The 15,645-nt window shown below is 47.3% G+C and overlaps 1 protein-coding gene across 1 annotated transcript in view; it reads right to left on the minus strand.

Annotated features, from left to right (window-relative positions):
* The window catches only part of prkd2 (protein kinase D2), a 158,554-nt gene extending 145,162 nt beyond the window's left edge, over positions 1 to 13,392 (minus strand). Inside the window, exon 1 of the mRNA XM_063059919.1 lies at positions 12,891 to 13,392. Coding sequence (XP_062915989.1) covers positions 12,891 to 13,094 — 204 coding nt within the window. The 5' untranslated portion in view covers positions 13,095 to 13,392. The remainder of the gene's footprint in view (positions 1 to 12,890) is intronic.
* Positions 13,393 to 15,645: the final 2,253 nt, after the last annotated feature.

The following is a 15,645-nucleotide window of genomic DNA, read 5'->3' on the forward strand; positions in this document are numbered from 1 at the left end:
CATAATGTACTGGGTGGGCACAGGAGTACATTCAGCCAGAGACTCATTCCACCGAGATGCAACACAGAGCGTCATAGGAAGTCATTCCTGCCTGTGGCCATCAAACTTTACAACTCCTCCCTTGGAGGATCAGACATCTTGAGCAAATAGGCTGGTCCTGGACTTATTTCCTGGCATAATCTACATATTACTATTTAACTATTTATGGTTCTATTACTATTTATTATTTATGGTGCAACTGTAATGAAAACCAATTTCCCCAGGGATCAATGAAGTATGACTATGACTAATTTGGTTTCGCTTCACGTCCCACAGGTGGTGCCTGACCTGCTGAGTGTTTCCAGCTTTTTCAGTTTTTAATTTCAGGACCAACACGGAGCTTTTTTCCCCTCTAACTCTGGAAGGGGACCCGGTGGGTCTCCCCCTACAAGTTCAAGTTTTTGTCATTCAGCCGTCTGCATGCAAACGAGACAACATTCCTCCAGACCGAGGTGCACAACGCAGTACATACAACTCACACGCAATACATAAAGTATTATCACCACAAATAAATGAACATATTATAAAATATTCCAGAAGATTCTATAGAAGAAGGGATCAATAAAACCCTCAATTCCAAAGCAACACAGGGTCATAGCTGGAGAAACAGCAGTTCAGGCATCATCTCCCCCAGGGGTTCCCAACCTTTTTTATGCCATGGGCCAATACCATTAAACAGGGGTCCGTGGACCCCAGACCTATGCAGGAAAATGAGCAGCTGAAGTTTTATCAGTCCTGATGAAGGGTCTCAGCCCGAAATGTGGCCTGTTCGTCTCCCTGCATAGGAGCTGCTTAGCCTGCTGAGTTCCTGTGTTGCTCCAAAGTTTCCATCATTGACAGAGTCTCATGTCTTAATTTCAAAGCAAGATGAGTCTTCAGCTGACAGGATTCAGAGATGAAATCTGGATTGCAGGAGAGAGCATGGCACACTCAGAGAGGACACAAGTGTGAGAGACAATTTCTGAAACATACCATAATGATTTTACACCGCATTTGGAGTTTCGTGAGCAGTTTTGGGCCCCCTATCTAAAGGCTGATTTATACTTGTGCGTCAACTCGACGCTGTAGGTACGGTGTCACCGCGAACCCTACGCAGAGCCTACGCAGATCCCTATGCCGTAGCCTGACGCTGTCATAGTCCGGTCCATGAAGTCCATATTCCGGTTCACGGTCCAGTCCATCGACCCTTGCTCCAGGTTTTCCTATCTACCCGTTTCTGTCCTTGTTGAGCTAATTGAGGCAGCTGATGCTCGTTGGGGCTGGCTGCATAAATACCTCCAGAGACCAGGGCGTGGTCGCTGGACTGTTCTTGTCCTTACTCCTTGCCATCGCCCTGTATCCTAGTCCTGTCCCTAGTACTTCAGTGTCTGTGTCTTGCACTTGGGTCCGTTCCCAGCCACCACCTTATGGCAGACGCGCACCTCTCCCAAAATGTAACCGTGCGTTGCAGCAACGCAGCCCGCAACAGCTGTGATTGGTCCGCTTGGTGGCATCACATTTCCTCCTACGCTGCAATAGCTTCCCATTGGGCGACTGAAGGGCAGGGAAAGAACTCTGGCTGCAATGCTTTCCGTAAAGCTTTACATACCTCCGAAATTATGGAGGACACATTTTGCTTTTACGAAAAAAGATGCTCGCTTTAAACTTGCTTACCCCGAGAAAGACTACCATGACCATGAAGCCTTGCGCGGGCAGGTGTGTGCGCATGCACGATGTGCCTGAATTGCAGAGCGACGCAGACACACCAACGCACAAGTATAAATGCTCCCAACGCACATAGGCCACTTGTGTAGGTTACGGCGTCCATTTGACGCACAAGTATAAATCAGCCTTAAGAAAGAATACGTTGGCATTGGAGGAGGTTCGTGACAATGAAAGGGTTAACATCTGAGGAGTGTTTGATGGCTCTGTGCCTGTATTCGCTGGAGCTTAGAAGAATGAAGAGGGGGTGAATCTCATTACAACTTATCGAATTTTGAAAGGCCTAGATAGAGTGGATGAGGACAGGACATTTCCTATAGTGGGGGGGAGTTTAAAACCAGAGGGCAAAACCTCAAAATAGACGGACGTCCACCTAGAATGGAGATTTGGAGGAATTTCTTTAGCCAGAGGGTGATGAATCTGTGGAATTCATTGCCACAGACGGCTGTTCAGGCCAAGTCACTGGGTGTATTTAAGACAGAGGTCGAGAGGTTCTTGACTAATCAGGCCATCAAAGGTTACAAGGAGAAGGCGGTGAATAGGGTTGAGAGAGAAAATAAATCTGCCTTGATGGAATGGTAGAGAGATTCGATGGGCCGAATGGCCTAATTCTGCACCTATAATTTTCACCTACTTTCACATTTGATCCTGGAATGGGAAAAAATACAATCTTACACTAGATTACACTCTAATTTATATTATAAATAAATTATATCAATCTTAAATTGAGCAGGAACCAAAACAGACCCAACTCCACCTGAGTTCTGATCAGTTCAAACATCACACCCAGGGCAATGACCAGTAAATATTTGCTTGTTTGTTCATTATGTGCCGTATCATATGGTGTGGACGATTATGGTCTTTCCATGATTGTTCTTGACAAATTTTTCTACAGAAGTGGTTTGCCATCGCCGTCTTCTGGGCAGTGTCTTTACAAGACGGGTGACCCCAGCCATTATCAATACTCTTCAGAGATGGTCTGCCTGGTGTCACTGGTCGCATAACCAGGACTTGTGATCTGCACCGGCTGCTCGTACGACCATCCACCACCTGCCCCCATGGCTTCACGTGACCCTGATCAGGGGGCTCAGCAGGTGCTACACCTTGCCCGAGGGTGACCTGCAGGCTAGCGGAGGGAAGGAGTGCCTTACACCCCCTTTGGTAGAGACGTATCTCCACCCCACCACCCCATTTCTACCAGAGCTGGAAGCGAGGAAACTTCATCCATAGAAAAGTGAGCGCCAGTGCTGAGACTAGACAAAGGAACTTGTTCTCAAAATTCTTCTGAGTCGGATGGAGTATGCTGGATTTAACTCCTGCCATTTACAACAGACATAGTTAAAATCCACTCCAGAGATTTGTAAGCAAATTCAACGGAGTGATGCACCAGAGATCTCCGTTTAGAGTCGTAGAAAAGTAGAGCACAAAAACAGGCACTTCGGCCCATCTACTCCATGCTGAACCATTTAAACTGCCTACTCCCATTGACCTGCACCGGGACCATAGCCCTCCATACCCCTCCCACCCATGTACCTATCCAAACTTCTCTTAAACGTTAAAATCGAGCTCACGTGTGCCACTTCCACCGGCAGCTCGTTCCACGCTCTCACCACCCTCTGAGTGAAGAAGCTTCCCCTCACATTCCCCTTAAACCTTTCATCTTTCACCCTTAACCCGTGACCTCTGGTTGTAGGCCCGACCAACACGAGTGAAGAAAGCCTGCTTGCATTTACCCTATCTGTGCCCCTCACAATTTCATATACCACTATCAAATCTCCCCTTAGTCTTCTCTGTTCCAAGGAATGAATTCTAAACTTTCCTTATAACTCAAGTCCTCCAGGCACAGCAACATCCTTGTAAATTTTCTCTATATTCTTTCAAGCTTACTTATGGATTTTAAACCTTATATTCCCTATCCCTTGTAGAGCTAGTTTAGAGAGAAGCAGGGGAGCTCCCTCGGTATAACGCACACAGGATGCCAGAGGTTCCAACAGACCAGACAGCATCTACAGAGAGTCAACGTTTTGGGCAGAGACCCTTCATCAGGACTGATGAGTGACCAGTACTGATAAAGGCTCTCAGCCCAAAACATGGACTGTTTATTCCTCTCCATAGGTGCTGCCCTGACCTGTTGAGCTCCTCTAGCGTGGTGTGTGCGTGCGTAAGCGTGTGTTGTGTTGCTCTGGATTTCCAGCAACTGCAGAATTGCCTGCGTTTATGAATTGAAGCTCCCCCAGTATTGTCGCCAACGTTTGACTCTCAACAGGCCAACCCCAAAATAGATTACGTTGTCTTTAATTTTTTTTCCATTACCGTTTTCAGAAACAGGATGGGTCTTGCAGATGTTGGAACTGGCATAAATAAATGCGAGAGTACATTTCTCTCATGGGCATCTCTTTCAAATGAGTCGTTCAACAGAAATTCACATCAGCAAGGATAAAGGAGTTCTTCGGTTACCACAGCCAACACCTTCCCTTCGAATAACAATCCCAAACAGGGGCACTTACTCCACAGTTATCTAAAAGAAGCAAAGGCAAAGTCCCACCCACGTTGGGACTCCGAAATGAGGAAACCTGAAATCATGTTCCTGATTTGAAATGATCATGGTTCCTCTTTCCACATTTACTGCCTTTCCTGCTGACTGGGCAAGGTGTAGCACCTGCTTAGCCCCGGATCAGGGTCAGGTGAAACCATGGGAACAGGTGGTGGGTGGTCGTATGAGCAGCCGATGCAGATCACAAATCCTGGTTATGCGACCACTGATGCCAGGCAGGCAATCTCTGAAGAGTATTGATAATGGCTGTAAAGACACTGCCCAGAAGGCAATGGCAAACCACTTCAGTTTGCCAAGGACAATTATGGTCATGAGACCATGATTGCCCACGTCATTTGACACGGCGCACAACGATGACAATGATGAACACAGTGGATTCTAGTTATTGGGAAACATCGGGACCGGTCCATTTTGGCCCAATTAAGCAACTGTGCCAATTAGCCGAATCTTTAAAAAAATACAGACTAACAAATTATGAATTTAAATGAAATACAGAACAAATTAGATCATTACCAATACCAAGACAGTACTATAAAACTATTAGTTCCTAATAGTTATCGACTGAGGAATTCATCTACTTTATGCTGCCGTGTTCTTTTGATTGACTGTAAGTGAACAAAATCAGTGCAGATAAGTTACTGCCTTCATTGCTTTCCCGAATGAAGCAGTGTTGTAATCCAACAATATATTTCCTGGCAATCTGTGTTGTCACTACCCCAAGTTCAGATGTGTCATCTTCATCACTTTCCTTGTCTTCTCATCTCCAACCTTGGTGTTTCGATACAGTGCTTTTCACGATTGCATCCTCCAAATCTTCATTTTCATTATAACATTAAAAATCATTGCCAATACCTTTCAAATTCTTCGTGGTTCCGAACTTGTTTAAGTTCGAGTTGATTGCCACAGCATGCCCATACAGGGTACAAATGCCATGAAATTTCGATTTCAGCAGTGGCAGCACAGTACATTGCAGGAATGATAAATGTAGTTTGAATCAGAATCAGGTTTAATATCACTGGCATACATTGTGAAATTTGTTAACTTTGCAGAAGTACAACGCAACATATAATAGAGCATTGTTCCTTTCTGCGCATTAGGCAACAGCGTTGCCGTCTCTTTAGCGTTTTGTCTTTTTTTAAAAAAAAAAAACGAGGCCAAGTTGCTTGTTCAACATTCATCTCAGCATGGATAGAAAACATGCAAGGAGCTAGCTGGATTTGAACCTGGGACAACTCACCGCAAAGTTCAGCGCTGATGCCACTACACCACCAGCCAACTATATACATAATAGTAGAAATAAAACACACTAAATTACAGTTAATAATATATAAACAGTTAAATTAAACAAGTGTGTTGGTGTGGCCAAGTGGTTAAGGTGTTCGTCTAGTGATCTGAAGGTCGCTAGTCCGAGCCTTGGCAGAGGCAGCGTGTTGTGTCCTTGAGCAAGGCACTTAACCACACATTGCTCTGCGACGACACCGGTGCCAAGCTGTATGGGTCCTAATGCCCTTCCCTTGGACAACATCGGTGTTGTGGAGAGGGGAGACTTGCAGCATGGGCAACTGCCGGTCTTCCATACAACCTTGCCCAGGCCTGCGCCCTGGAAACCTTTCAAGGCACAAATCCATGGTCCCACGAGACTAATGGATGCCTATAAAGAAAAATTAGTAGTGCAAAAACAGAAATAAAAAAGTAGTGAGGTAATGTTCGTGGGTTCAATGTTCAGAAATCAGATGGTAGAGGGGAAGAAGCTGTTCCTGAATCGTTGAGTGTGTGCCTTCAGGCTCTTGTACCTCCTCCCTGATGGTAGCAATGAGAAAAAGGCATGTCCTACGTAATGGGAGGTCCTTAATGATGGACGCTGCCTTTTTGACACACGGCTCCTTGAAGATGTACTAGATACGACAGAGGCTGGTGCCTATGCTGCTTCTGAGCTGCTTCTCGATTCCTCAGGTGGAATGCACACACTTGAGTTTTTGATGGATTTGGGTTCAGAGACCATTTTTCATAATACTGCTTCATTGCTTCGAGGACTGCTGCAAGTCGTACTTCAACCGCTTTGACAGACAGGTTAAACTAGGTGAGAGTGGTCTCATACCTCGGTGAGATAGGGACACGTGTCCCAGCATGTGAAGTCAGCTCTAGTGGACTGGGCAGACGAGATCTATAGTGAGATCCAACGGCCAGGAAGGTGGTTCTGCAATGTTCCGTGGAGAGCGAAGGGCATGACGAGGCACAGAAGACGTCATGGTCATCCACTGCAACCAGGGAAGACCCCAGTTTGTGACGCTTGTTCGTACCACTGGACCAAAACTTCTGAGCTCGAGGAAAGTGGAACTGTCCCAGTGCAGAGGCTTTTCCAAATTTAAAAAATCTCCCGCACAGGTTTCTTGTCATCGTCAGACATGGTGGACAACCATCACCAGCACTATGTAAGTGAGTAGGGTTAGATTGATCTTAGAGTAGGTTAAAAGGATGGCACAACATTGTGGGCTGAAGGGTCTGTACTATGCCCTCGTGTTCTATGTTCTATGTTATTAAAGCATTAAGCATAATGACAGTAGTGCAAGTTGAGGAGGGAAGAATAAGGAACATAGCCCGAGGTAGTGTTAGGGGTTTTACAGGTCAAAGTTTAAAGTAAACTTATCATGAAAGTACATATACATCACGATATACAACCCTGAGATTTATTTTCTGGTGGCCATTCACAGTAAATACAAGAAACACAAAAGAATTAATGAAATACTGTACCCAACAGGTCAGACAAACAACCAACGTGCAAAAGTTTAGAAGTACAACTAGAAGTTTTGTAAGCTGCCCGCAACACATCACCACAGTTCACCAACACAATCTCAGACTCTCTAGGTCGGTTCAAGGATCTGATAGCAGTGGGGAAGAAGCTGTTGTTAAACTTTGTGGTGAGAATGGTAAAAATCTGTGTTGGCGTAGAGAACCTGTGAGACAGTAAAACCAATTCTCATCATTATAGTTCTCAGCATCAACAACTTTTAAAGCAACTGCCAGGTGCTACAATGCCATACATAGATGTGTCTTAAAGGAGAAAGCACAAAAAAAGCAAGGGAAAGGTACTTTTAAAAATGTAGTACAAGATAAAATCATTTTTCTTAATTAAAACATACACAATGCTAGAGGAACATCCATGGATGGCTACTGCACACGATCGAAAGAAGCTGCAGAAAGTTGCAAATTCAGACAGCTCTATCATAGGCACTATCTTCCAAAGTATCTAGGACATTTTCGAGGAGCGATGCCTCAAAAAGGCGGCGTCCATCATTAAGGACCCCCATCACCCAGGACATGCCCTCTTCTCATTGCTATCGTCGGGGAGGAGGTACAGGAGCCTGAAGGCACAGACTCAATGCTTCAGGAACAGCTTCTTCCCCTCTGCCATCAGATTTCTGAATGGATACTGAACCCATGGACGTGACCTCACTATCATTTGCACTACACGTGCACACACACACGCTCACAGTATTCATACTCATTCTGTATCGCAATACACTGCTGCCACAAAACAACAAATTTCACAACACATACCAGTGATAGAGACAAGTACAGCGCAGAAACAGGCTCTTCGGCCCATCTAGTCCATGCCACACCATTTCAACTGCCCTCTCCCATCATCCTACACTGGGACCTCTGCCCTTCTTACCCCTACCGTACCTATCCAAACTTCTCTTAAATGTTGAAATCGAGCTCGCATACACCATTTGTGCTGGCAGCTCGTTCCACACTCTCACTACCCTCTGAGTGAAGATGTTTCCCCTCATGTTCCCCTTAAACTTCTCACCTTTCACCCTTAACCCATGACCTCTGGTTGTAGTCCCACCCACCCGTGGTGGGAAAAGTCTGCTTGCATTAACCCTATCTATATCACTCATAATTTTGTAACTTCTATCAAATCTCCCTTCAATCTTCTACATACTACAGAATACAGTCACAGCCTATTCAATCTTTCCTTATAACTCAGGTCCTCTGACTTGGCAATATCCTCGTCAATTTTCTCTGTATTCTTTCAAACTAGTTTACATCTTTCCTGTAGGTAAGTGACCAAAACTGCACGCAATACTCCAAATTAAGCCTCACCAGTGTCTTATACAACTTCAACATAACATCCCATCTCCTGTACTCAACACTTTGATTTATGAAGGCCAAGGTGCCAAATGCTTTCTTTACGACCCTATCTACCTGTGATGCCACTTTCAATGAATTATGGACCTGTATTCCCAGATCCCCTTGTTCCACTGCCCTTAGTGCCCGACTGTTCACTGTGTAAGATTAAGACCTACCCTGTTTAGTCCTACTGAAGTGCAAAATTTTGCGCATGTCTGCATTAAATTCCATCTGCCATTCCTTAGTCCACTGTAAGATCCCTCTGCAAGCCATGATAGCCTTCCTCGCTGTTCACTACACCCTCAATATTGGTGTCATCTGCAAATTTACTAATCGAGTTAACACTGTTATCATATAAATGACAATGAGGGGACCCAGCACCGATCCCTGCGGCACTCCACTAGTCCCAGGCCTCCAGTCAGAGAGGCAACCCTCTACTACCACTCTCTGGCTTCTTCCACAAAGCCAACGTCTAATCCAATTTACTACCTCACCCCGAATGCTGAGCAACAGAACCTTCTTGACCAGCCTCCTACGTGGGACCTTGTCAAATGCCTTACTGAAGTCTGTGCAGACAATACCCACTGCCTTGCCCTCATCCACTTTCCTGGTAACTTCCTCGAAACTCTATAAGATTGGTTAGACATGACCTACCATGCACAAAGCCATGCTGACTATCCTTAATCAGTCCGTGTCTATTCAAGTACTCATGTATCTGGTCCCTTAGAATACCTTCCAGTTACTTTCTGTCTACTGCTGTCAGGCTCACTGGCCTATAATTACCTGGTTTACGTTTAGAGTCTTTTTTAAACAGCGGAACATTGGCTATTCTCCAATCACTGGTACCTCTCCTGTGATTTAAATATCTCTGCTAGGGCCTCGGCAGTATCTGCACTTGCCTCCCGTAGGGTCTGAGGGAACACCTCGACAGGGCCCTGGGAATTCATCCACTCTGATTTGCCTTAAGACGGCAAACACCTCCTCCTCTGTGACCTGTACAGGGTCCATGGAGTTGATGCCACTTTGCCTCACTTCTAAAGACTCTATATCCAGCTCCTGAGTAAATACAGATGAAAAGAATTCATTTGAAGATCTCCCCCATCTGTTTGGCTCCACACATGGATTGCCATTCTGTTCTTCCAGAGGTCCGATTCTGTCCCTTACAATCCTTTTGCTATTAACATATACTAAGCATTCTCCTTTACATAGAAACATAGAAAATAGGTGCAGGAATAGGCCATTCGGCCCTTCGAGCCTGCACCGCCATTCAGTACGATCATGGCTGATCATCCAACTCAGAACCCTGTACCTGCCTTCTCTCCATACCCCCGATCCCTTTAGCCACAAGGGCCATATCTAACTCCCTCTTAAATATAGCCAATGAACTGGCCTCAACTGTTTCCTGTGGCAGAGAATTCCACAGATTCACCACTCTCTGTGTGAAGAAGTTTTCCTCATCTCGGTCCTAAAAGGCTTCCCCTCTATCCTCAAACTGTGACCCCTCATTCTGGACTTTCCCAACATCGGGAACAATCTTCCTGCATCTAGCCTGTCCAATCCCTTTAGGATTTTATACGGTTCAATAAGATCCCCCCTCAATCTTCTAAATTCCAACGAGGTCGAATCGTTCGGACAGGGATGGCGCTCAGTACTCGGTGTCGGAGAGCTGATCAGAGCTCGAAGTTTTCGGATGACTCAGAGTCGGATTGTGGTCGGGCATGGCAGGGAGAGTTTTTCTTCCTTCTCCCGTCTGCGTGAGACGTGGGACATTTGAGAAACTTTGAACTTTACTGTGCTCACGGACTTTCTTCATCAAGTTATGGTATTGTGCACTGTTGTAACTATACGTTATAATTATGTGGTTTTGTCAGTTTTTTCAGTCTTGGTCTGTCCTGTGTTTTGTGATATCACACCAGAGGAAATAATGTATCATTCCTTAATGCATGCATTACTAAATGACAATAAAAGAGGACTGAGTGTCTTCATAATTATACGATACTTCTTGCAGTGAAATACACGCAGCTCAAGACTCTAGTCACACCATGCTCATCCTTTTGATTCCTGACTTTGTCTGAGGTCTTACCAACATCTGCCTCCACAACCTCTCCGCTAATCGTTCTGGCCCCCTGCAACTCTAATTTAAACCCCACCGTGCAGCATTAACAAACCTTCCTGCTAGGATATTAGTCCCCCTCCAGTTCTGGTGCAAACTATCCCACCTTCCCCAGAAGAGAGCCCAATGTTCCAAAAATCTTATGCCCTCCCCTACACCAACTCCCTAGCCATGTATTAAACTGTATAATCTTCCTAGTTCTGGCCTCACTAGCATGTGGCGTGGGGAACAACTCTGCGATCACAACCCTGGAGGTCCTGCCCTTTAACTTAGCACCTGAATCCCTGAACTCCCTCTGCAGAACCTCATCACTCGTCCTACTTATGTCACTGGTGCCTACATGATGGACCACGACCTCTGGCTCTTCACCCTCGCACTTGAGAACGCTGAGGATTTGATTTGAGATGTCCCAGATCATGGCACCTGAGAGGCAACATACCATCCGGGAACCTCGTCCTCGACCACAGGATCTCCTGTCCGTTCCCCTAACTAACAAATCCGCTGCCACCACAGTGTGCGTCTTCTCTCCCCTTCCCTTCTCTTCTGAGGCATAGAGGCAGACTCAGTGCCAGAGACCCCACCACTGTGACCTTCCTCTGTAAGGTCATCCTACCCCCGACAGTATCCACAGGGATACCCTGCACTGGTTCCTTAACCCCGTTCCCCTTCCCGACTGTCACCCAGTCTCCTGTGTCCTGCACCTTGGGTGCAACTACCGTTTTACATGTCCTATCTATCACCCCCTCGGCCTCCCGGATGACCCGGAGTTCGTCCAGGTCCAACTCCCACTCCTTAGTGCGGTTTGTTAGAAGCTGCAGCTGGATGCATTTCTCGCCCTTGCAGTCGTCACGGACACTGGAGGTCTCCCCCGCCTTCCCGCATCCCACAAGAGGGTCTCTCGACCGTCCCACCTGGCATCTCCACTGTCCTAGCTGAGCAGATGTTGAACCTGATTCTGGTGAAGTTCCGGGCGGACACCTTGCATGGTCAGGCCACATCGACTCTTCATTCCTCTCCACAGATGCTGCCCGACTCGCTGAGTTCCTCCAGCATTTCGTGTGTGTGTGTGCCGCCCCGGATTTCCAGCGTCTCTTGCCTGTGTTAGTTTTAAGTTAAAACGATCTGCGTGTACTCTTTGGAAGATCTGATGGAACTTGTTACTATTATGAGCTTGACGTTATCTTCTGAGTTTTTTTATTTATTTAGTAGGCCCTTCCCGCCCACCAATTCTCCGAATTAACCAAACAGGGAACAATGGCAACTTAACCTACTCGGTACGTCTTTGGGCTGTGGAGGAAACCGGAGATCCCGGGGGGAAACCCACGCACTGGAGGCCAGGACAGCGCCGGGCCTCAACTCCGACGCCCCCCACCCCCAGCTGTAATAGCGTCGCGCTACCCGGGCGCCCGACATTCCCTTTCTGAAGTTACTGTTCCATCTGCTCCTGTCACCCCTTTGCAGGCACCGTATTTCAGAACATAACAAAGCTTCAATTGATTTTCTGTTTTTTTAAAACAAAAACAGCAAGAAGGGTTCCAATCTGCAGCCCAAAACTCACGCGGAATGGGCGCCCACGTAACTATTCACCTCACGGACCCACATTCTGGGTTTTAATTGATTCCGTCTCCAACTTCCCGTCCCACTCAGGATTAACCCTTGCTCTGACCGAAAATGCAACCTCGCAATTTGCACCACCAGTCCACAGAAGAGCGCGAAAAGCTCACCGACGTTGAAATGTACTTCCAAGCAGATTTCAAGCAAAGATACTTTTTTTAAAAAGAAAGTGGATTATACAAGAGAGCATCAAGATCCCTGATTCCTCGGCGTTGATGGAGCGAAATCTTTCCCGAGTAACACGCTCGAAGAGCTGGGGGGAACTCAGCAGGTCAGGCAGCATCTCCGGGGAGGAATCACCAGCCGAGACCCTTCATCAGGACTGGCTGGTGTGCCGACCGCTCCGAATCCTAAACGAGCTGAATTTAACGTAACCGCACACAAATAGCCGAACATGGAAAATCTGATTGTAACTAACACACACACACACACACACACACACACAGTGGTTACATCGTCCATTGTGTTACCGAGTGACAGGAACGGATTGAAATTAGATGTCAAATCAAACCTTCCGTAACAAGCTAATGAGCGCAGACCGCGTTCAAACAACCCACCAGGGCAAAACAAGATCCCAAGACACTTTTTTTTGGTGAATTACACAAACCAGAAACTTTTCTGAAAGTCACATACAAACTTTCGTCTATCCCGACAAATCCCTGCATTTCAATTCAACGTCCGGTTTAGACGCACCCAGCTTCACTGTCAAGGCTAAGGCAATACGGGTGATCTTACCTTCTGGTCCACGATGGAGCAAGCCAGTTCTTTGACTCTCGCCAAACTGTTGTCCGTACTGATTGGGAGCAGCACAGATTCCCTGGTGAGCCCTAACTGGATTGTGAACGAGGTGCCCCCGCAGTTTGAAGGACAGGGGCTGTTCAGCCCTGATCCCGAACAAGGAGAGGGGCTGGCGGGGCAGGCAACAGGTACGGAGCTCATCACCTGGAGACCACCCCCTCCAGTGCAGGGGACTGTAGAGAGAGAGAGAGAGGGGGGAACAAAGAGAAACAGGAACTGGAAAGCCAGTGGGAGCTCCCCTCGCTGCCAGAACCAGCTTCAAACTACATCAGAACAAACTTTTCTTTGCAAACACTCTCACCGCTGCTAGCAAATTCACTCTGTGTTGATGATTTAAGCAACAAAATGGCGTCAAATATAAAAACAGGAAACACCCTGTCAGTCACCCTACCCTCCTCTGAGTTCTACATTAATTTATGACCTCATTGAGCAGGATGGGGGCAGAGGATGCCTTTGACTGCCGTGGCTTCAGCGAATCAGAGGTCGGCCTCTCAGGCGTAGCGGCGAATCAGCGACTGGTGGGGGCGGGACTTGGGGTTAACGCTCTCTCACTTGGTTTGTTTGGGACATCTTAATCCGGCGAGGATCTCCGGCATCGCGTCAAGGAGAATTCACCGCGGCTGCCTTTCACTATGGGGCTGGGCTGAGATCACCGATAAAACCACTGTCTTTGCTAACAAGTTTGAGTTCCAGTATTTGTGATTTTAAAATATAACCCGCATTCAAGTTATTCGCGTGCAGTGCTCTCTCTCTGCCCTATTGTCCACCCTTCTCCTGAAGGAGCCCATTCTCCGATACCCCACCTGATCTTTGATTGCCAAGTTTCTCAAGATGGCGTGGTGCGGATCTATAATAGAACTTCTCTCCATGGATGCTGCCTGACCTGCCGAGTTCCTCCAGCATCTTTGTGCCAACTCTCTTGCAGTAACGCGAACAGAAGTTGCCATGCCGAGTTACCATGCATCGGGATAGAATGCATCGGTATCAGAGGTTTGCATGGCAACTTCCTCCCCCCCCCCCACCCCCGAGGTAGTAGAGGCCCTGGCGAGCTTTCTTGGTTGTGGCTTCAGTGTGCTTGGGCCGGGACAGGATGGTGGGGGTCCATGGGAGATGATGCCTCCTGTAGAGAGCATGGAGGGTTGGGGGTTGGGGGTGGATGTGTCCTTGGTGTGTCTGGCTGCGTCCATTACTCTCTGCTCATTGGAACCTCCGTCTCGAACCAGGATGCAACCAGTCAGGCTGCTTTCAACAGTTCATCTGTCGAGGTTTGTGAGGACCACTTGTTGGCAACACATAAGGTTGTCATAGCCTGGAGATGGAGTGGGGATAAGCTCCTGTTGAATGCTCCCAATGGCGTGCACCTCAAGTAGACTCGGACAACCAAGTCCAGCTCCCGGCCTTCATGTGTGGCTTAGCTACTAAACCCGGCGGAACCGTTTCTACTGACAGGAGAAGGGGCAAAAGCAGGTTACTGGCGCCTTAAAACCAGTCGCTTCAGGCAGGTGGGGCTCATCAACTGTGGTTGGCAGCTCATTAAGGAGAAGGAAAACTCTGATCTCAACCCTCTGCTGCCTTGCAGCTATACTCACTCATGGGGAAGGCTTGGGGAGTAAACCCCGAGGGAGAAATCCAGAGCTGGAGTCTCTAAGGTAGTCCTACGTTGAGTTCAACGCTGACTGGCAACTCCTGCGACGCCACTGGTGCCAAACTGTATCGGTCTCTGTCGTTGCTTTGGGTTCATCAGATGCGTGGAGAGGGGGAGCCTGTTACGTGGGCAACAGCTTGCTCTCTGTATCGTACTGCCCAGGCCTGTGTATTACATAGACAGCTGAGGAAGAAGCTGGTCCTGAATCGCTGAGTGTGCGTCTTCAGGCTCCTGTACCTCCTCCCTGACGGTAGCAATGAGAACCAGGCATGTCCTGGATAGTGAAAGTCCTTCGTGATGGTCATTCGAAGATGTCCTGGATGCTGGGGAGGGCTGGTGCCCACGATGGAGCTGACTGAGGTTATAACCCTCTGCAGCTTATTTAGGTCCTGTGCCGTGCCCCTCCCCCCACATACCAGGCGGTGATCTAACCAATCAGAATGCTCTCCACTGTACATCCATGGAAATTTTTTGGAGCCTTTGGTGACATACCAAATCTCCTCAAACTCCTAATGAAATGCAGCCACAGCTGTACCTCCTTGGTAACTGCATCAACTTTGTTGGCCCAGGATAGATCTTTTCAGATATCAAGTCACTGTGTGCGCTGACAGACGGCTGAACCCAGGTGCAGAGGAATGACAGGCTCCCGTCTGAGAGACAGAAACAGGAACTTATTCATAGGAATTCCTACAGAACATTAGTTGTTTGGCGGAGCGACCCCATGAGACAAATTATTCTCCATGCACAAGGATCCCGTGATAAGCACTGTTCGAGAGTCTGCTTTAAGTAATCACTGCGCAGAAAACCCGTGCCAGTCACAATAATCTTGACCAGATTAAACAGAAAGCACAAGGGCTTAACGACTAGGTAACAAATACAGTGCACAGGTCATGACACATTGGTACCCAGGAACTTGAAGCTGCTCATCCTTTCCACTGTCGACCCCTCAGTGAGGACTGTTGTGTGTTCTCCCAACTTCCCTTTCCTGAAGTCCACAACTTGTAAGATTAAGAAGAGCACTGATGGAGTAGACAGCAGGTATCTTCA

Source organism: Mobula hypostoma, chromosome 10, assembly GCF_963921235.1.
Source record: "Mobula hypostoma chromosome 10, sMobHyp1.1, whole genome shotgun sequence".
Classification (NCBI taxonomy): Eukaryota; Metazoa; Chordata; class Chondrichthyes; order Myliobatiformes; family Myliobatidae; genus Mobula; species Mobula hypostoma.